Consider the following 23,147-nt stretch of genomic DNA (forward strand, 5'->3'; position numbering starts at 1 on the left):
TGTAGGTAATTGATCCCTTTCAACCCATTTTATGCAGAGAAATTGCAAGCAATTAAATTGGCTTTCTCAAACAACAATGTAAAAAGGCACTTCTGCTTTTACTGAATAGATTAAGGAAGCAGTTGTTTAAGATGTCTTGCCTCTAGCATTTCTTTGATGTTTATCCTATAATTGTGACTCTTTTTGGTCTGGTCAGCTTAAATTTATTTTGTTGTGACCTTTTGCATGGTGCTTCTATGTTGATTGGAATTACATGCATACAAACAAAACTTGAATACCTCTGTCCTTTCCTCCTCTGCTGCTGGGGGAGGGTTCAGGGGGGAATGTATCCTTCACACTTCTTACTAAAAAGGAAGGAAAGCTTTAGGGTACTGTATTTTTAAAAATATGCCTAGATCACACTTTTGCTAACTGGAAATGGTATGTTCTAATTGTTTAATCCTAGACAGTGAGTAACTGCTCTTTAAAAGCTGTAGAATTGCTTCTTTCCTATCAAACTTGAGGAAGATAAGAGCTCTGGTGCTCACTGCCACACTGTTCGTATTCAAATTGGACTATTCTAATCCATTCTGTAACTGAATTTGATACTTGAATTGTATGACCTGATACTTGTTTACGGAAGTTTCTTTTTGCAGAGTGCCTTGATGCCTGCTCAGTTATTCTTCAAGACAGAAGATGGAGGCAAATATCCTGTAATATTTAAGCATGGTGATGATTTACGTCAAGATCAACTTATTCTTCAGATTATTTCACTCATGGATAAGGTGGGAATTATTAATCCATATCCTTGATCACCTATGTTCTTGATTTTCCTTTTCAGGAGCAAGACTGTTAAAAACTGTTAATGCAGTTTATGTTCCTAATAAATTCCAGTGTTCTCAGATCTTAGGTGAACAGTGGAGATCAATGTCCAGTAATACACATTTCTTTTAGAAATAGAGGCTGCCTTTCTGTTGCATTCATCTTTGCTTTTGTGTGTTGTTTTTTTTCCAGCTGTTGAGAAAAGAGAACCTGGATTTGAAGCTGACACCCTATAAAGTGCTGGCAACTAGTACAAAACATGGTATGAATACTTCTGTTTCCTAAAAATACAGTATTGGGAGGAATCTTCTCCCTCTGTTTGTAGGCTGTGTTACGCCACACTATTTTCATAAGAGATGTTTTACTTAGTGCAGCATTCTGAAAAAGGAGCTCACATGTGTAAGAAAATCTTGCTGCAATATAAGTCATGGAATTAAACAACCTCAGTGCCAACAGTATTCCATAGGTGACTCGAATATCTTCATAAAAGAAGCCTGGTCTGCATTTTGGAGTGTGTGACAATCAGTAGTCTTATCTTTGCTGCTATCTTGCTGTGTGGTCTTGGACAAGTAACTTTCAACACTCCTATTTATAGATCTTTGCTTGAAATGGAGGAAAAAAATGACAAAACAAAATCAAACTTGGCTATGCTTTTAGATACATTCTGGATAAATATTTAGAAAGCCATTGGTTTACTTTCTCTTCTTATGTAAACTTGGACAACAGAGCTTTTGCAAGCTGATGTGGTGTTAATGACAAGTTATTTTAAAACTACTGAAGGCAGAAAACTGGGAAAAAACATGTTTTTTTGCCAGTGTGAAGCAGCTGAATGAAGGTGCGTATTAGCGTTGTCCTTTAATAAACGTGTTACAGAGTAGCTTGAAAGTTTTATGCATTGGAGATTTTCCTTTTTGGATGTTTTCTGTCACAGGCTTCATGCAGTTTATTCAGTCGGTACCAGTTGCCGAAGTTCTTGCTACTGAGGAAAGTATACAGGTACGTGATGGTGGATTTTTTTAAGTCAACTTCTGATCAAACAGTATAAATTGCAGGCTTAAATCTCATACAAAAGTCATTAGTCTCTCAACTGATTTTTCTATCTATTAGAAGACAAATTACAGCTTGAAACATAAGGATATTTACATCAGATGTTTTGCTTTAAAAAAATATTCTGAAATCTCTGTGTGAGTATTTCATGTCCTAAAAGTAATACCATTTAAGTAATTAAAGTGTAATTTAGTTGTGAAACTGAAATTATGGCTTTTCTGTAATGATGAATGGAAGATGCATGACACTTTTCTGTACTGTTTTGTTTTAAAGTGTTTCTGTTGTTCGTTCAGTAGTTTTGGCTTCATACCTTCTCAAAGTATATTTTAATGATTTTTTTGATGGAACAATTACATAGTTTGTTCATATAATTTCTGAACTCTGTTTCCCAGCCATAGTGGATGTGTAGATACTGTGTGATTATTTTTTTTTTTAAATATATATAATATATATATATATTATTTTTCAAGCAAACTTCCTGTAACTGTCAAGGAATGAAGTAGGGATACATAATTGAGTAGTGACACACAAAATTCATGCTAGTTTCAAGCACAGAATACAAGCAAGGTAGCAGAGGTCAGCTGGTTGAGATAAATATAGTTAGATAAAAATATGCCAAGTTGCCGTATGAGATATATAGCTAATAAGTTTTGTAATGAAAACACAGCATGTTTATGTTAGATTCAGTTTGTCACAGTACCTTTTTACCTTTTTTGTAATTGATACTGAAGTTTGTGTTTGTTCATCGCTCAGTAACTGAGAGCCAAAGCAAATAGCTCCCAGCTACTATTAAAAATACGGAGATTAGTAAATGCTAATCATTTGTCATTATCATTTGCTTAACAAATAAGTATATCAAATGTTTATGATTTATAAAAAAAGCTTATCACTAATGAATGACCAGCATCAAGTTGCATAACTTTTTTTGAGCTTTCCATTTCATAAAGATTGTGGCAAGCTACATTTACACATTCAATAATCATGCAGTTTTAAAAGTGTTTTCTTGGCAATCCTTAGTAATCTTGGAAATGTAATATTCGTATTCTACTCCATTGTCATTTTGCAATTACTTATCACACTCCAATCTGAAATAAGTGCCCCACTGGTTTAGTTGTTGTCTAGAAGTATGGAGCAATTTTTCCTGTGAAGAACTGCTAATCTAAATAGGCAAGATGCCAAAGGAATACGATCCAATGTTATTTCACAGATCAATGGCAAAATGCATTCTAGAGCCCAGGTTTCCTGTGCCCAAAGCATGATAAAATAGCTGGGCATTGTAGGCCAAGGAAATAAAAACTAAATGAACATTTCCAGGTGTTGTAAAAGTTTGGTTTATTCTTTTTATAAATGTTCATTTTGGGTGTCACAGCTGTTTTAATAAAGATGGACACTTTATATAAATCTTAAAATGTTTCACTTCTGAAAATATTTCAAGCAAGTAATTTAATACTGTCTGGTAATGCAGATCTGCAGGAAAGAAAAGGCATTTTGATATTTGAGTGCTACTTACCTTCTATCAACAATCTTAAAATTACAGTTCATGTTTTAGAGGTATTTCTGTTCCACACTCTACAGTTTAGCACAGTTTAGCATTTGGATAGTCTGAAAGTGATGTTTTGATTTTTGTTTGGTGGGTTGTTTTTTTTAGGTACAGCATGTAAAATTTTGGAGCACTGAAAGTAGATCTCTAGTACCAGTTAAATGAAATCCCTAAGTGAAATGTGGAAGAAAATTTTTAACAGAATCTGTATACTGTTTAATGTATCTCAGAAGGGCGTATTTCTCTGTAAGCAGAGGCCATTAAAACTTTCTCCAGGCCTTAAAACTCTGATACATGTTACAACAGGACTGCATTTCAAGCAAACTTACCTTAAATAACCTGTAGGTACCTTCCTTCAGTACCTCCTCTTTTTTAAGATTCCCTTCCCTTTTTCATTATGATTTTAGTCACTTATATGTCATCCAGATGCCTGCAAAGCTCCTCTTACAGTGCTTACTTAGATTTGTGTTTGCTTACTGGAAGAAACTTGTGTTTAGGCTTGGATTTAAGTTAGTTATCTTTCATCACAGTCAAGGAAAAAACAGTTTTCTTTTGAGTGATGGTAAGGACTGTTGTGGCCCTGTCCACATTTCACAGGAGATGTGAAGTTTCCATTTGATTACTTAGATTTTCCTTTTAAACTCAGTAGCAGTTGGTTGTATTGAGGAATATGGAGACATAATGATAATAAAGTTTCTAAGGGTGTCTGTGCCAAATGTAGTAACTAATCTGGACTGTTAGTCCTGTTTTAGTTTTTGGTGATCAGACCTAAAGAGTTTCCTATGGAAGTACTTGCACTCCTAGGTATTAATTAGTAACTTTTCAATGCATTGTTAATTTTCTGAAGCTGTTAGTAAAGAAAACTGCTTTTCAGTTTGAACTTCAGATCTGTTTCTGAGTGTAGGAATGTGATGATTAAGACAGAAAATAAAGTGATATTAAATTAACTTAGCTCTTCCTAGGTTATTTGGGAGTGATTCTTCGTTTAACAGATTGTAATAACGGCTATTTGTGGTCTTGATTTAAATGTTGTTTTCTACCAGTTCTAAAGGTCCTGTTTCAGATCATGCAGAATAACTAACTATGTTGATGTCTTCCTCTCCAGAACTTCTTCAGAAAACATGCACCTAGTGAGACTGGCCCTCATGGAATAAGTGCCGAGGTGATGGACACTTATGTTAAGAGCTGTGGTAAGTTATGATCTTACAGCTGGTAACTTAATGTCTGAAGTATAAAGGACAGGGTAAATGAGGTACTAAGACGTTTTAATGACTGTGGATAGGGCACTGTGCATGTACTTGCTGTCAGAATCCCTGCAAAAAGAATAGTTTTGAGCCTGGCATATCATACACAATTCTTCTCCTCAGTCCTCTCTTTGTTCTCCTTTGCCTTCTAGCAATAATCTTATCTCTGCCCCCTCCATGAGTTGGGGTCTTTATAATTCAGGGAGATGTAAAGCATTTATACAATAATAAATGATCTGTATTTGAGGAAGAAAATTTTAACTTGTTTTTGAAACATTGGGGGGTTTTTGGGGTGAGGCTACATTCGGCTGCTTCCATTTGGATGACAAAAAATAATAGTATAGTTCTTGTATTGTAAACTGACAACAATGTTAAAATAACACCCTTGCTGTCCTTTAAATTGAAAGCAACTTTATTCTACAAAAATAAATTCAGTTGTTGCTTCACAGTATCTTCTCCTTTCCCCTTCTCTTTCTGATGGTGCAGTCTTTAGAACTGCTTCAAACTGTTCTGGTTAGTGGGTGAACATAACAAAACTGTTCTCTGTTTATCACAGCCTGTCTTAACTGCTTAGCTTGTGAATACTCCTGAGGTATACATTCAGATTCATATCAATGTCTAATGCTTGTTTACAGTTGCCTTAAAATATCTTCATTTCAGAACGTGTACGTTCATTTTGCTTAAAATACTTGATCTTCCTTTGAAGTATCTTAATCCTAATATTGAATGAACTTAGACTTTTAGTGTTAGGCATAGAATTATGTAGTAAGAAATTAAAATCTAGGCAGTACTGAATAAACTTCAGAGTTTTATTTCTTCAAATATTCCTCATAGTGCTGATAATCTTGATTATTCTTCTCCAGTACCACCCCTGCCCCCAGTCTCTATTACATTTATTACTAGTGAACAAGAATGAGGATAATGTCATGCTGTTGATAATTGTGTGGAACTTGTTGCTCTTTGGGAAAGGTACTTATACTGATGTTTACATTTTACTTGTTACAGCTGGTTATTGTGTAATTACTTACATTCTTGGAGTTGGAGATAGACATCTGGATAATCTTTTGCTAACAAAAACAGGTAAATTTTTTTTAACAGTATAATTTTGTAACAGCAGTTGTTTAATTTTTAATGTGTTGGTACTGTTTTGCTCCATTTTCCTTGTGAGTATAACCCACCAAGTACTGTAGATCAGAATATATTTTTAAATGTAAACTTATGTTGTCTAAGGTAATACTTGAGCCAATGATTCAAAGTTTAGGTTTACAATATTAGTATGGACACAGTATACAGTAAAATTAGTCTGCCTTTACCTAAGACCAAGAAACATTTCACTGTTGTCTTAAACTTGGCTAAAATCATAATTACCTTTTTTTTTCACAGCTCTTGGTCTGAAACTGAAAAAAATAATGCATCAAAAAATATTTGTAAAGTGACTCCAGCCCCGAATATCCTAATTGCTCTTAATCAAACCATTTAATTTTCCATTAAATTGTGACATTCCTGTTTAGTTGCTTTTTTTAACATGCTATCAGAATGCAAATTCATGACCTGCTAATTGGATGCCAGTTGTATTTTAATAGTTGTCAAATAATTCTGCTTTTTTATGTAAGCTATTTCAAGTAAAGTAGATGTTCAGACAAGTATTGGCAGTAGTCATATGAAATTAGGTATAATCTTCATGACTTCACTGAGATGTCCATGCAAATTCTTGTCTCTGATTTGACTTTCTTTTAAACAAAGTGATTCTTTGAGCTTTCCAGGTCTGTATGTTTTCCTAAGAAATTTACACGATACGTCCCAACAGTGGGAATGTCATGTGAGACCTGTCAGAATAGGATTCAGTATTGTCTATTGTCTATGAATCTTGTGTTCTTGATGAAATGAAACCATGTACAGCAAATACCCAAGTGGTTCATCATGTAACTGAGGTGTTACGTATATATATACACATATGTATTTTTTAAGCCTCTTCTAAAAACAACAAATTCACAGCTGGGAGGGAGGAAGTAGCAGAAGTTACTGTTTAATCAAGTACATCCTTTAGTTTGCAGCAAAACCCATATATTTTGAAAGTTCAAAATGGCAGATAGGCATTTTGATTCTCCTTGACTTGTTGCAAATTTTTAAGTGTCATTCTTTGTTGTCGTCTGCATGGATTAATAGCAGACCAGGTAGAGTGAATAATTCCACTGATTCTAAATAAATAGATGATTTCTCTACTAGAGGAAATGAAGGATTAGAAAATGAAGCTACTTCAGCTGTTACAGTCAGTACCTTGGGGTGAAGGGAAATTCAGGTGTTTTCATTGAAAATTAGTTTGTGTGTAGCTGCATGAACTTACAAAGTTTTAACAAACCAAACCAAACAGGGGAAAAATATTCTGGAGTTGTTCTTTCGTTTGGGTTTTTTTGCTTGCTTGCTTTTGAACTACAGCTTCCCATAGGAGTTATGATACCTTGAATTACCTCCATTATGTAGTGACAAAGAGTTAGGAGTTGTGGTTAAGTGTTTATAATAAAGTGAAAAATTCATTGAATGAGAAACATGTAAGTAAAAAATGTTATTTGGGGAAAAGAGACACATCCCCATGGAAGGCTTGTTAGTTTATAGATAAAGCTGAAGCATGTATTACTTAGCATACTCTATATGAAAGAGTAGAAAATTAACCATTGGGCCTTGATATTAGGGTAGAAAATCTTGGTCTACGCACATGGGGGAACAATGAAAGCAAGTGTATTTTTCCTTGCTTGTTTGGAAATGTACAAATTGGCATTTAAAAAAATCTGTCTTGAGAGGTCTCTGTCGTTTGTCTAAGGTGATGGATAGAAATCTTTCCACAGCAGGCATTGCTTGTATGCTCAAAGTAGTAATATTTTCGGGTTTTGATGTGGGGTAAAGTGTATCTTAACCGTCTATGTTAAAAAGTAACGGCACAATGGCTGAACGGCTTGGTGGAAGAATTTAAGCAGTACAGCAGAGGGCAGCACACATCCACGGTACATTCTGAGTCTGAAATTGTTTTCGACTGCTACCTATGCTCTGTCACATATCCAGAGAGGTTTTTTGAGCTATCAAGAGATTCTTATATTCCAAATGCAACAAAGGCTTGCTACTGAGAATGTCTTAGACTTAAGTTGGAAAAAAAAAACTTCATTCTTCTCTTGAAGAATGGAAGCTGTAAGTACCTTTCTTCAAAATTATATGACCATATATGCCTCCTTTCCTGATGATACTTATTTAATGAATTGAAGCTTTCCAACAGGGTAAAAAATGCTGAGTACCAGCTGTGGGTTCACATAATTTTCTTGGATTTATTTGACAATATATATCGTTACCTTTCCTGGCTCTGCCTTTTAGTTTGGTGATAGATTTAGTTTAGTTTGTTTAGCCACGTCTGTGTTGGACTACTTCCGATAGAATTGTTGCATCATCTTGTAATATACAATTGTCTATGCTTATAATAGCTATGGTATAATTTAAATAGTAAGCAATACTGAAGTTCATGAAAACAAATTGTTTCCCACTCGGTGTTAGAACTATATTTTTTTTTGTACTATAGGAACTACATTTATTTTGCACTAATGTCTGTTTTCTGGGTGAAATAATTTCTGCTGTCTTTCATGACTGTTTTATACCTATAGTTCTAGAAATAGGGTGACTTTTTTTAAGTAGTCTTAAATAAGATACGTAGACTTCAGATTTTTTAAATGCTTGTACTCCAAAGGCAGCTGTAGAAGTTTTTTTGGAAAGAGATACAGGGATTCAGTCAAAACATTTCATGTATCAGTAATGTTAAAAATTACAAGAATACTTGCATCGGTTTCACAAATGTGCCTTAGCTTGAAACCTGAAGGTCACATTATATAGTCAGTATTGCGTTACAGGAATGTTATTTTCTCTGAGAACTTTCAATTTCCTGCTTCTCCAGGAGTATGTTATCAATTGCTGTATGTTTTAATTTCTTGTTTTCAGATCTATAACAGCAGATATCACTGTGACTTGTAAATAACAAGACGTGGTTTTGCAGCTGAATACCCAGCTTTAAGTAACATCAGTGCCTTGTTGTAGGGTTACAGACTGATATATATATATATATATATTATTGCCAGCATCTGACTTGCCAGCTAATGTGCCCTTTGTTGCCTTGGAAGGAAGAGCTGGGTGGTTGTGAATCTGGATTGTGATACAGGAGATGTAGGGTGTTCAGTTAGCTTTCACGTGGTATGTGTTATGTTAGTATGTTTCAATTATGCCGTGCCTTCCCTTGAGAACACTTTCTTCTGCATTTGTTCCACTCTGGTTTTGATTGTAGAGTTGTGATCTAGCTACTGATAAAACACCCAGATACGGATGTCTTCATGTTTGCTAAGCCTTTTAAAGTCTTGAGACAGTTGGTGCAGTCATCACTAGAGCTTAAATAGTTTCAGCTATGATAGACAAGTGAAGTCTCCTGTCTTATTTGAGATATCTTAATAACTTCAATTTGCTTTATAGACAGACAAAGGTTTCACAAAGGTCCTGTCACATTTTCAGGCTATGTGTAGATATTTTAGGATATCGTAGATATTTAAATAGCATTCTTGAGTAGCACTGCATGTGTGTCTGACCAACTAACTTTCACTCTAGTGACTGGTCAGCTCGATCTTTAAATAACCTTTAGGGACTTACATGTAAATTCCAGTTCCTGTTATAGGTTTTCTAAATACAGGTGCTTTGTTCTGAACTCTACACCTGAAATTGCTCTGTAGCAGTAAAGCAAAATGCTATGTGGATAAAATCAGGTTATTAATATCTGAGGGCAGGTCAAAGACTGAGAGCTTGGAACTTGAAAATGACATTTGCTTTTAGCATCATGTGTAGGTAGGTGAAATAACTGGGCTGTCTTCTCTTTTAATGCTAGAAGGTAGATTTGTGGTCTGTCTTCAATATGAATTGCACCAATTGACATTTTATTTATTCTTTAGTCTCAGTTAGAAAGGGTTGCCAGGTAAGACAGCGAAGATCTAAACAGTTCCATATGTGAGATGACACTATTTGTACTTTCAGTGCTTTTCAGTTAAAACCATCTATTCCAAAGCAGGTTTGAAGATGACAAAAATGGAAAAACTATGGGATTCAAACCCTCCTTCCATATCAGTGCCTAGATAAGTACATTGATAAATGCATTTATTAATGTTGCAAACTATGATAGTATGTAAAATCAAGTGGAATTTTAAATATGTTTTTAAATGTTACTGCTCTTGATAGAGGAAAATCCATTTAAAAAAAAAAAAAACAAAGCTAACATATCCTGTTACCCTTTAAATTTCTCTCTGCAACTCCAATTTCTGTGATGCCTACCAAAAAGAATATAAACTTTTAGCTATTGGCCTGCTAAAGCATTTTCTCTTGTAGCTATCTTGAACAGTATTTCTCATTTATCAATATGTATCTGACATCTTATAATATGCCTGCATGGACTGTATTTTGAGCATGGACAGCTTGAGGTGTGAGGGGGGAAAAATTACAATGCTTAGCCCAAGCTGGACTCTTACCCATTATATGGATGACGATGATAAACTTTATTTCCAGCTGTTGCTGCACGCTGAGTTTAAAACCTGTATCCTGAATAAGTCCCTAACAATTCATGCTACTTTATTCCATTTTTATGTAGTCTTAGAACATGTAGCTGATGAAAATGATGACAATAAAATAGGCATTCTGATTTTTTTCAGCACAGCAGTGCTCTGTTTGCAAAGGAGAAATCTTGATGGTAACATCAGAATTTGCTGGGAAAGCTAGGAAAGCACCCCATCCATCCATCTACTCATTTTCATCAGAGGAATTTTTACCCTATTGCCTCAAATTTAAAATAGGAATTCAGTTAAAATAGTCACTAAACTATACTTTTTCTCTACAAGCCAGATAAAAATAATAGTGGCAGTTGCAGTTTAAAGAAAATGTATTGAAATTCAGAACTTGGGGGCTTTTGTGTTGTGGTTGGATTATTTTTTTTTTTTTTTCCCCCCCTTCTTCCCAAAAGCGGGAACAGATAAGAAAGTCCAGTGAATTATTTGGAACTTATGTGTTAAAAGACAATTGCTACCAGACTCATTTTATTTCAGTAATCGCATCTAATTTGCTTTGCCTTACTTATTTTGTTCAAGGAGTTCAGAGTTCTGTGCAGGTTTTCAGTAGTTTTTCCTAACAGTCCTCTGATGAAATAAAATGATTTCTGTGCTATGGGAATAAAATGATTCTGTGATATGGGAATTCTCTCCTGTACTAAAATCTAGGCATTAGCAGTAAAAGTGATGGACAAATCAGCCTCTCCAGCTGCAGTCAGATGTTATTGGCTGTTGCAAACACCAGATACCAATTTTCAGTCTCCACAAGTCCATGCTTCACTTAATCAAAGATCACTTCACTCTCCAGGATGAAAGGAACTCAGATGGACTTTCAAATCCCTCATGCCCTGACTGCTAGTCAGGGAAACTCCATGTTTGATGCCATTTCCTTGAACTCTCCAAGGCCCTGTCCTCTTCATTTCATACGCCAGAAAAATCAGGTGTTCTGTAGAAAAATGTAGTCAGCCTCATATTTTTTTTTTTAAAAAAAAGCTTAAAAGTACACAACAGTATCAGCTTTTAGATTTTGAAGGAGATAATTTTGTGTGTGCATGCTGCATTATTGCATATTCCTGGAAACATCTCATCCTCTTCCAATTAGTAAATGCCTTGTGACTTGCTTTTTCTACAGTAAAATAGCTTAAATGGTGAGTGGGGAGTGAGTATTAGGGCACTGTTTTTTAAGGTGAGAGACACTATTTGAAGTCTTTTCAGCAGGTATTTTTCCAGCTTCCTGAAAGAGTGCTAATGTCATCTGAGGAGTGAGCCACTTTCAACATCAGAAGTGTTTGTACAAAGCTGCATATTTTGAACTATATGTATGTACCTACATTTAGTCCCGCTCCTAGCCTTGAAACAGGGCAGGAAGTTCATGCATACTTGTCTCTGGTCTTGAGGTGTTTCCTGAATTGTTGTTTTGTTTTTTCACATGCCTAAAATCCCCCATTTTTATAAGGAACTCAGATTTCTAAATAGGTGTCTAATGGTTTCAGTGGCTAAATATTAGAAACCCAAGGCTTTTATATCTGGCTTTACAAGAATGTAAGAGGCTCAGAGGAAGAAATCTGTTTCACCTGTTCTGTTAAGTAACTTCTCTTTTAGTTTGAAACATGACTCAAACAAAAAAACCTTGCCCATCTGATTTAGGAGTCATTCAGTAATAAACCAAAACTAGAAGTCCAGTTTTAATTTATAAGCATGTCTAATAATTAAGAGCCCTTTGAACTAAGATGTAATAAATCTGAAGAAGATGGATTAGAAGCTGAGGTTAAAACATAGTGGTCTAAGAGATCGAAGTGTGTGTGTTACGGCACTAACACTGTATATTGAAGGAAGGAAATGTAATTGTTTTATAAAACGTGGAAGTTTAAAGCCTTTAGAAATAGTAGTGTTACACACAAAGTTCAGAAGCAGTCTGATTTACTGGATGGTAGATGATAACTGTATATAAATAGCATGCTATGAGTACAGTTTATTACTCATAGTGAGGATGACAGAGCACTGGCACAGGTTGCCCAGAGAGGTTGTGCAGTCTCCATCCTCAGAGATGTGCAGAAACCGTCTGGACGTGGTCCTGGGCAAGGTGTCCGGCTCTGTTGCCCTGCTTGACTGGGAGGTTGGACCAGATGTTCTCCAGAATTCTCTTCCAACCTCAACCATTCTGTAATTCTGTGAAATAAAGGTTTAAAAGAGTCATCTACTAAATCCAGTTGAGAAGATATGCTTATCAACCAAATTATGTAACTTTCAGGAACTTTCAAATACAAACTGTACAAATTGTGTGACACTCCAGAACTAAAAAACTCCCTCAACACCTGCCTAAATAAGATGCTGATTCTCCTGTAGACTGTTTTTCAGCTGTGGTTACTAGACAAAGTATTGTTATATCTGAGGCTGACAAATTTCAAATAAGTAGTGTTTTGAGGAGCTGTGTCCTTGAAGAAAAAAAAAAAAAAAAAACATGGACAAAATAATAACTCATAAGTTGTTACTGGCAGTTTTTGCCTCCATCGTTACAGATGCTTATCGGGAGTGATGTCTGTGTTAGGAGACAATATGCTATTCACAGTGAAAGTAAATTCTTACAGAATAAAAATTCCTATTAAATATATTTTCTGTCCTCTAAAAATTACATCTTCAGTACAGTAATTTCTAGACCAAAGTGTGATTTTTTTTGTTTGTTTGTTTGTTTGAAGTTTGTATAATCTACAACAGTTGCTTTATATAGAGCTGGAATGTTCAGGTTCCGATTTTTATCCTATTCTCTCTGCTGCTATTTAGTGGTTTTTGGCACTGCACCTTGTCAAATAAGTGCCAGAAACTTTCTCCAGCCTTTTTCTTGTAATAGAGCTTACACTGAGTAATAGTCTGATTATCACATACATTAATTCTGTGAAAGTGGCATGTTCAGTGTTACACCCTGATACGAATTTTACTTGAGATCATTACTTGAGATACTTGCAACCTTCTATCTTAGTATTAAAAGATTTCAAATCATTAAGTTCATGAACTTGATATTATTAATTATGTTAATAAATAAAATTATTGCCTAATTTTAAGTATTAAATATACAACCAATTTCACATGTCCAAAGCAGGCTTGTTTTTCGCTTTTTCCAGTTATATAAAGTCCTCAAGAACATAAGTCAGGCTTCTCTGTAGAAAGCTGTAAAACTGCAGTACTACCTCAAGCTTGACTGGTTGGTTTTTACTGGTGTCACAGCTTCAAGCAAGCACCAAGGGGAGCTTTCTGTCCGTATTCTGTAATATGGTATGCTGGCTTAATTGATCTTGGAGGAGCTGCACGAATGAAGATGAGTTAAGTCTGTGTTTAGTACATAGATTTGAAAAATATTAAATATATTTAATGTATTTAAATGAAAGCTTTTGACATACATTTTGAGTCAGCTTAAAAATCTACTGAATTTTGGAGTACAGCTAGGAAAGCTGTAATGTTCATGTAGAATGGCTTCCTCTTACACTTTCTTTTATACTTTGTTCCTAAAAATGTGTAAGTAGTTGATACCTAATTAATTTATATTAACATATATCAGTCAGCTATTAAAATGTTTTTGAATGTTTTAGATGCGTCTCTGTTACCAATTTAAATTACTAATTATTGCCTCTTATTCCCTATCTCCAGAGCCAACTAAATAAAAGATTTAATTACTGACACATGAGTTACTGTTTTATTCAAAACATTGTCTCTTGACTCTTCAAGGTGACAGGCTTGAGTAAGTGAACAGAAAACAGACCCCCCAAACTTTTTAATTAAACATTTTTTGTAACTTATTGTGGGAGGGGGTGTATATATCAAAGTGCCTACTTGAAAAAGTTAGTGTACAAAAATGCACTCTAAAAGTAACTCTTGTGGCAGCTTAAAAAAACTATTGAAGGAAGGGAGGGGTTTTTGTAGCACAATTAGGTATGCAAAATGTAATGGTTGTGGCACTTATCAACTAGCAAATACTTTGCTTGTTAAGCATCCTTGTGATCTCCCTTAGAAAATTGACTGTGATGGAATTTGTTTCTCAAGTTGAAGAGTGCTTAGGACAGAACTCGAGCAGCCTTCTCTGATGATAGAACTTTATTCAATAAAATGGTCAAAGAGGGGTGACTAATTGAAAAATACTGACTGTTAATTTTTTTTTTTTGAGAATGCTGAGCACCTAAGCTTATAAAAATACTAAAATGACTACAGATGCTGCAGGTTAAAATACCCCCTGGCAAATAGATCTCTGTCCATAATGCTGTTCAGTTCCATAATTCTGAAGCAAGACTCTTATGTTCTGGGCTATCTGTGACTGTCTAGATAACAATCATGCTAATAATTTTCTATCTTCTTGTTTAAAAGATCTTCCATCTTGTATCTACATTTCATCCTCTTCTATAAATTAGTCACATAAGACTTAAAGCTACCCAGTGATATTAAGAAATTTGCTTTGGAAGCAAAACTTAACTTGCTTAACAGTTCGAACACACATGTTTTTGTACTACTTAATTTATATATCTTAATTTATAGTGCAGCTCTGGTATGGCCCAAGTAATTGTTTAAATTATGCATTTCAATCTGAAAATTTGTTTGCAGAGCACTTTTAAAACTTTTTTTTGCTTTATATGGTCAATATTTTCTGCTTAAGAAGTGAGTCGAGAATAATTCCTAATAATTACGAATTGTACTATTTTGATTACTGTTGACCACATTTTTGGTTTTTATATGATATTCAGATTATAAAAATGCTTTAGTAGGTTTTTTTGATTTTGCTGGTGTTTCAGTTGTTCATTTCGCCACCTGTTGTATCTCACATATGGTTCAGTACTATTGAAAGGGAATACAGTGAATACTCCCCAATAAAAGTCTGAGCAGTATTGTAATCAGCATGGCTGCACGCAAACTCTTGATAGGAAGGGAAGTTGCCTTGTGCATTTAAAGCAAGAGGTGTATGTAAGTGTTTGTCAGAAATACATGTATGTATGTATGTAAATGCTGCAGAAACATTATAATGTAGTCAGTTGATCTGAGAAGGGAAAGGTAGTGATCAAGTGATGTAACTTGTGTTTTAGTACTGGAAAAGTGTAAGACTGGACTTGGCACGTTTGAAATACAATTTCAGATTCGTAATTATAGTGATGTTTCTTCAGTATATTTGAAAACCGTTGGTAAATTTTAACCTTGCTCAACCCAATTTTGAAACAGCTTTGAAATCTTTGGTATTTAGTGGCTTCAAAAGGTCGTCCTTAGGGTCATAAGTCTTATTCTCCCTTTGGTAAATTTAACATACAGCTAAACCAACATATTTCGTGCCACAGCAACCAAATGGGATAGTAAAAGCAACGCAATGTGTGTATTAATATTTTAGTTTGCTAACGAATTGTAAAGAAGGTGCAAAGAATTAGTAGTATCTATTATATAACTGTGCATTTAATATCTACTGACCAGTTTCAACGTTGATTCAGTCTTGTGAATATACTGTGTTTAAAAAAAAAGAAAATAAACAGAAAAACTCATCTTGTTTGTTAGTACTCTTAATGAATTTGAAATCAGCTTTACTTTTTGAAACCCATAATTTGAAATTGGCAGCTGAAGATATAAAATACACAGTTATAAGCCTTACAGAAAAGTGAATTGTATTTTTTTGATAGCCGCTTAGCATCTTCTAGAGATTGCGCTGAAAGATTTTTTTTTTTCCAACTTTTGCATCAAGATTTGATTCTCTCTGAAGTGTTCTGCCTTTCCTTCTTCCACAGGTAAACTATTTCACATTGACTTTGGTTATATTTTGGGTCGGGACCCCAAGCCTCTACCTCCCCCGATGAAGCTGAATAAGGAGATGGTGGAAGGTATGGGAGGCACGCAGAGTGAACAGTACCAGGAGTTCCGTAAGCAGTGCTACACAGCCTTTCTTCATCTCCGCAGGTAACAACACTGGGTTTATGATAAAATTTATTAGAGCCACCATAATGCGGGAGAGGAGTAAATGAATCGGAGAAAATACTTTTGTTGAAAATTCAAAACTTGTTTGTAGTATGAACATAGACACAAGAATTTGCGTGAAACAAAAGAATGAAAACATCACAGAGCTGGTGTAATGTGGAGCTTGAATGTAATTGTCCTTCAAGTTAAGGCCTCCAATTGTCCTTCAAGTTAAGGCCTCCAATTTTGCTTGTTTGATATCTAAAATAGGGGGTTTTATAACTCCTGTGGGGTATTAACTTAAATCTTGCTCTTTTTGTTTATGTTTTTGCCCTTAAGCAACTTTTTTTCTGATTATTATCAAGTAATGGTCCTTTTAACTTAAGTCATTACTTGTTTGCTGCTTTATCCTCTTCCAGTTTGGATACATTAGTGATGATCAGATTCTTTGACTTGAAGATGGTGCATACGTAAGCTTAGATGGGTTCAGGTCCTGTGGAATAATGTATATTCCATGTTCTAAATTTTGCTTAAATCTGTTCCGTAATACTGTATTTCTGATTTTTTAAATACTTGAGTTGTTTATATCATTTAAACCTAGCTGTTCCAATGAAAAGGTCTGTTGCGTCAGTGAAGGATTGTCCATTGCATTAATTTATGTAATGATTTGCTATAAAGATCATCGTTGTGTGAAGTATAACAGTAATTAGGGTATAAAACTAAACTGTAAATCAAGATGGTTTCATTTGTAATGTCTGGGATTGTAGTTGTAATTATAGTCTCTCCAGTATTTGTTCAGCTTAATAGGAAAGTATTTTTAAATGGTTCTGTATAAATATCTTTAAGGCTTTCAACAATGGTAGCATAGGATAATATTATTACTATAACTATTACTTCAAGCAGCCAGAACTAAAAATGATTAAAATTATGTGCTTATTGAAAAAAGAATAATTAGAGGTGGAATAGCTTAGTTCTAACAGTTCTGCATGTTGACACAAATCCGTTCAATAGTGAAGATAATGAAGAGGGAAGAGCAAAGGTGAAGCTGGATGGGATCATGTCAGTTTTGCTTGAGTCTGGACTGCAAGAAGTTAGTTCTGGAAGAAAAAATGCCATACCTTATTATAGCTGTCTGGGACATGATAGTGATTGGGGAGTATGCGTAGTCTTGAGAAGAGATGAGTCCTGGAGGGTCCCAAGTTATACTGCAGAAAAGGTGATCAGATTTTAAACTTAGAAATTTTTGAGTTAGATGAGGAAAACAGGGCTTTAGTTTGGGACTGCAGATAACTATATACTTTCCTGTCATGTCTTTGTAGTGGAAGTTTGTGGCTTCAAATTTAATAGAGTATTGCAGTGTCAACAGCCTAAATACTGAGTTGGTTTAGGACATCTGTATGCAAAGGGACTGGTAAATGGTGAAAAAATACATAAAGGAGTCCTTAGGATCAAGCATATATTTGGTGAGGTATTAAACACTTAAAAGTTGCTGTTCTCAGAAAAGATGGCAGTGAGAATTTGAACTTTTTTCTGGTGTATGTATCATTTGGTATATATGAGGCCTCCTCTATTTTGTTGGATTTCTTAAATTTTTACAGAATCCCCTTGTTTTTAGCACTTCATGTTCAAGCCATAAGTTTAATCAACCTCCGGCATAGTTGAGTGCTCATTTATTTTGTAAATTAATTTATACTGAGCTTTGAGGAAAACAAAGAATGCATTTACTTGAGAAGGATTTAGGGTCTGGTTTAGGTGCTTAATTAAAGCTCCTTAAACCTAGGAAAACTGAACTCCTACTTCATTCTGGCTGTGGATGGATGTCAGCCATTCCAGAGGCCTTTGTAAACGTAGATGTCAGAGTGATATAACCTGCCTGACAAAAGGCGTTTGGTTTTTTACAGGTCAGTACTGGTGTCTCAGCACTTAGCATAACTCTGGCATCTCAGCAAAATGTCTAGTCTTAGGATGAATTTGGGATGTTAGTTGACCAGTTGTGAACATCTCGGCATATTTGCCAGGGATATTGATGTTGCCTACGGGAAGGATGACAGCCAGCTGTCTAAAGTAGGAAGCTCTTAGCCCTCTTTTTTTAAATAGTCCCAGTTTTTTAAATAATCTTTCTAAAAAATCTGTGAAGTGTGACAAGGATCCTAGAAGCAGCTAAAAAATTTACTTAATAAACTGCTTTTCATCCTTAGAACACTATCTAGTTATTCCTGGATTGAAATGGTGGGGTGAGGGACAGAGAAGAGACATGCAGATAATATATAGTGAGCAGCTCTTTCCTAATTTTTGTCTCTTCCCACTTCCTACTTCCTCCCAAAATTACCTTTTCATGATTTTTTTTTTTTTTTTTTTTTAATGGAGTTCTTCAGATGATCTTGTGTGGCCTGTGTTTTTACTTTAAGCACCAAGAACCCAAAGACTTCATCGCGTGGAACAGAACTAGCTCTTAACTGGCATGTAGCAATGATACTTGGATCTTTGAAATCTCTTTACAAACCTCCATCACTTAACCCCAATAGCCTGTAGTGCTCATAAGCTCTTCTCCTGTATGTGGTTCAAGAGCAAAAGGGACTCTAGTCTGGATTCCTGGGTCAGTTCAAAGGCAGAACTACCAATGGAGGCTACCAGTGGCCTAGGAAGACACTTGAGAGAATGTAACTGTAAGATTTAAGGATGTTTAAAGTGATATTTGCTTGTTTCATGCAAAAAATTTTCATTAAAACCTATGGTGTCCCTGGCACCAAAGCAACTCGACTGCCAGATTCTTACCTAGATCTGAAACCAAATGGTAGTATAACTTTTCTGTTTTTCCTTTTAATCCGTGATGAAAATAATTTTCCTAATTCCAACTGCTTGCCCCTGGGAATGTGAAGCAGAACAGCTGAAACAAATTAGACAATGACAATTTCTGCCCAAACAGTTTATTTTACATGTTCCTGTTATAAAGGGTTAAAGCTTATATTGGAATGTGTTATATAGTGCTAGTTCCAGATAATAATGAAGTGTCAAGATTTTGTTATGGAATTTTGCTTTTCTAGAGATATTTCTTTTTCAGCAGTATTTACTTTGTAAAATATGGCTATGAAAGCAGTTCTTTTGTGTAGTTAAAATACTTTGTACTCCATGCAATTGTCAGCTTGCTAATAACAAGTTTTGCGGCTAAGAATTCATTTTCTATCATCTATGAAGCTCCTACTGCTCTTAGCAAAGCAGTATTCAGATTTTGAAGTCAGTTATGTACTTTGTCTCTGAAAGGGGACTAGATCTCTTTACAGAGGAAGGGAAGTTTCAGTTTATGTTGAACAGCTTGAAAATTATCCTTTCAAAAAGCAACGTACAGCTAATTTCCTGCAAGGGCAAAATGGTGTTCTTGCAAAGATTCGTGAGTACTTCCAACGCCACATTAAAACTGAAAACTATACTCTGTCGTGTCTTTTTTAATGGTTATAAATGACATTTATACTTTGTAAGTGTAGCATGCCTACCAATGTTACTGCAGCTTAACTGAGCAACTGCAGACTTGGATCTGGTTAAATCACTTATATTCACCTTCTTATGGCAAGAGCCCTTGAAGCAACTTGAAAAATAATTTCTTGTAATTGTGAAGACCTCAGCTGTTTGAATGCTAATTTATATAATGCTGCTGTATCACCGATATCCTTTTTAATAAAAAATAACCTTTGAATCAGTATTCTAGCATATGTTTGTCCTACTAGAGGTAGAAAATGGCACTGAATCTTACAATATATGAAACCACAGTTTATATTTGATGTGTATCTGAATAAATGTTCTGACAATTTTTAGAAAATTACAACAAAACCAGAGCAGTCTGTTTAGTTTTGGCAGTTTGAGACAGTTTGCAGATTAAACTTTCACTGCTAATATCAGGTATCTTATGCTTTTAACATAAATGTGTTCAACTGAAGTGTTATGAATGCATCTTCTCTGAAGCATTACCAATTCACACTAAGATGGTGATGTGTTCTTAAATGAAGCTGTTTACAGAATGTCTTCTGTACAATTTACAAAGTGTTTTACCTAATTTGCTCTTCTGCTTAGGTATTCCAACTTGATCTTGAACTTATTTTCCCTCATGGTGGATGCCAACATTCCAGATATTGCTCTTGAACCTGACAAGACTGTAAAAAAGGTAACTGGAAAGCTTTCCTTGTCTTTCAGTATCCCAAGCCATCAGGTAATGAAACTTTCAGTCAGTCATGGTGACTTATTTGTAACTGACCTGAAAATACTTGCTCCTGTTTTATAAGTTTTGCACAATTTCTGAAGTCATTGAAGTTAAAGACAGGAGAATATACTTTTGAGATCACTTAGCACATGTGTCTGTAAATGCAGAGCTGCTCTTTATCATCCATGCAGTAGTGCACAGTCTGCTGTAGCACTCTGTTCCATTCTGCTAAGAACACTGATCCCACCTGATGAAACTTTTGATGAGTGAAGCAATCAGCACTGTCTATATCATGAAAGATTGTTTTGTCTAGTCTAGAATCCTGTAAGTCATGGACAGTTTTATAAAACCAGTTTACTGGTAGATACACAGCCAGTCTGCTGAAGATTTAAAACTAGTAGACTGGTATATCTTCCATAGCCAAGAAATTTTTGTTTACTGTGAAAACGAACTTGTGTCCCATAATTCTAACTTTGTCCCTTTGCACCAGCCTGAATCATTCTTCTCCATTTGATGTTTCAACAACAGTTGACGTTAAAAACACCGGATAACTGTTCCTCTAGATTTCATTACACTTACATTTTAGGCAAATGTTGACTCTTTTATAACCTGATTTATAGTGAAGGGCTATCTGTTTTAATTCCACAAAAGACTTTGTGGAGCCTGTGTATCCAGTGGAAAACAGTTCAGTATAATCTTTATTTGAGCAGTGGTTTGTCTCTAAAATAGGCTGTTCTTCAGTGTTTTCAATAAGCTATGAAAGCAGAGATTCAGAATCTTTAAATTAGTATTTAATCTTCTAATACAACTGCCTAAAAGAAAACTAAATTGTGACTCCAAGGTTTTCCTTTCACCTGCAAGAACTGGAGTATTTCTGTTCAGAGTTTCTTGGTTTCAAATAGATACAAAGAGTTCCTGTAGCTATTCAGTTTCATTTCAAGGAGGGCTGAGCTATACAGAAGTGCTGTATTTTGTGGTAAAGATGACAGCCCTCCCTCCACTTGATTGTTTCCCTGAGCAACTGACAGCTAATTCTTTTTCCATATCAATATTTGAACCTCACCTCTGTCCCTAGGTGCCCTGCAAAGATTGAGTAGATTACTCACATAAAATGTGGAAGATAGTCTTGAAGTAGAAAACCAAAATGGTTCAATACCTACCAAGTTCTGGAAGTAACTGCATTTAGTAGAGAGACCTTTTGAAGGAAGAGACTTTCCTAACCGTATGCTTGCAACATGTCTGTGAATTTCATCTTTATAAAGACGACATGTTTGGTTCTGGCTACCTATTGGAAAAATGGGGAGAAGTACTTTTTTTTTTCTTTCATGATGTCCTAAGGAGGAGAAAACCTTTTAGATTGTAAAGTCTACAAACAGATGCACAATAAATACTGGGAGAAATTGAAATATGTATCTACAAGTAGTGCAAGGGCTAATATTGGAAAGTTTGTCATTGACTGAAATAGTCATCCAGAGATCAAACTGATGATTTCTCTGAATTCCAGAAGTGCTGGTTCTTTCATGTTTGCAGCAATAAGTTTGAGTCTGGATATGTATTTTAATCTTACTCATCTCTGCCCAGTGTTCACTGTCACTTAACATGATAGTGTTCGTTGGGCATCTCAATGTGAGAGAGATCTCGAGGTGCTGGAGCGAGTGCAGAGGAGGGCATCGAAGGTAGTGAAGGGCCTGGAGGATAAATCCTATGAGGAGAGATTGAAGGAGCTGGGACTGTTTAACTTGAGGAGGAGAAGGCTGAGGGGAGACCTCATCACTCTCTACAACTCCCTGAAAGGACATTGTAGAGAGGTTGGTGCTGGTCTCTTCTCACAGGTGATTAGTGACAGAACAAGAGGGGATGGCTTTAAACTCCAACAGGGGAGGTTCAGACTGGACATGAGGAAAAAATGTTTCACAGAAAGAGTGTTTAGACAGTGGAATAGGCTGCCCAGGGAGGGGGGTGGAGTCACCATCCCTGGATGTGTTTAAGGGCCATTTAGATGATATGTTGGGGGATGTGGTGTAGGGGAGAACTTTGTAGAGTAGGGCTGATGGTTGGACTCGATGATCCCAAGGGTCTTTTCCAACCTGAATGATTCTGTGATTGCCTTGAATGCTCTCTCGTAAGCCCTGATGTTTATTTAATGGAGTCTCCCTGTGTTCACTGCCAATTAACATGGCAATATCCTTGTTTCTTACTGGTATCTTGGTATTGTGTTTTATATTAGTGAACTCTGTAGAAGTGCTGTCCAGGGGTGTATTACTTTCTGTAATTAATAGGATGTCAGATTCTGTAAAATATTTGTAAAGGTTTGTCTTAATGTAGCAACATGTAAGTATTTCAGACACTTCTAAAACTCTTACTCTGTATAAATTTCTCATATAATTTTCTTGAAATAGCAAATTGACATAAAGAATTGAAGGCCAGGAAGTTTCTTCTACAGCTGCCAAGTATGTTACAATTGACTGATGTACAGTAGTTAAAAATTAAGATGTAAAGCATGATTGTATCGTATCTGATTGGAGATCATGGAAGGAAGCAAAATCTAAAAGGAAGTTCTAAGAGCTATGAATTAGATCAACGTGGTTCTTTCTAAATTCCCTTACAAAATACAGTAGTGCTACCTTTGCATGAAAATAACATAAGCTTGGTTGCTCTAGGACAGATCACTGTTAGATCAAATGCAGCAATTAGTTACTGAGATACTGAGCTCTGACAGTGCTGCAGCTTGGTGAACTGTGACTTTTACTCTCATGGTAGGTTCAAGTCTGTCTATTCACAGAGGCTTTAAAATGTGAAAA

At 35.4% G+C, this 23,147-nt stretch overlaps 1 protein-coding gene across 5 annotated transcripts in view; it reads left to right on the forward strand.

Moving 5' to 3' along the window:
* Positions 1–23,147, forward strand: part of PIK3C3 (phosphatidylinositol 3-kinase catalytic subunit type 3) — a 78,090-nt gene that overhangs the window by 34,414 nt on the left and 20,529 nt on the right. For 4 of the 5 annotated variants that reach the window (XM_074812421.1, XM_074812424.1, XM_074812423.1 and 1 more), the window contains 7 exons: positions 636–764; positions 994–1,063; positions 1,733–1,797; positions 4,494–4,578; positions 5,638–5,712; positions 15,989–16,157; positions 20,220–20,310. In XM_074812421.1, the coding sequence (XP_074668522.1) occupies positions 636–764; positions 994–1,063; positions 1,733–1,797; positions 4,494–4,578; positions 5,638–5,712; positions 15,989–16,157; positions 20,220–20,310 (684 nt within the window). Of the gene's footprint in view, positions 1–635; positions 765–993; positions 1,064–1,732; positions 1,798–4,493; positions 4,579–5,637; positions 5,713–13,360; positions 13,559–15,988; positions 16,158–20,219; positions 20,311–23,147 lie in introns of those variants that run through there. The other variant, XR_012621621.1, reaches the window with a different exon arrangement.

Source organism: Strix aluco, chromosome Z, assembly GCF_031877795.1.
Source record: "Strix aluco isolate bStrAlu1 chromosome Z, bStrAlu1.hap1, whole genome shotgun sequence".
Classification (NCBI taxonomy): domain Eukaryota; kingdom Metazoa; phylum Chordata; class Aves; order Strigiformes; family Strigidae; genus Strix; species Strix aluco.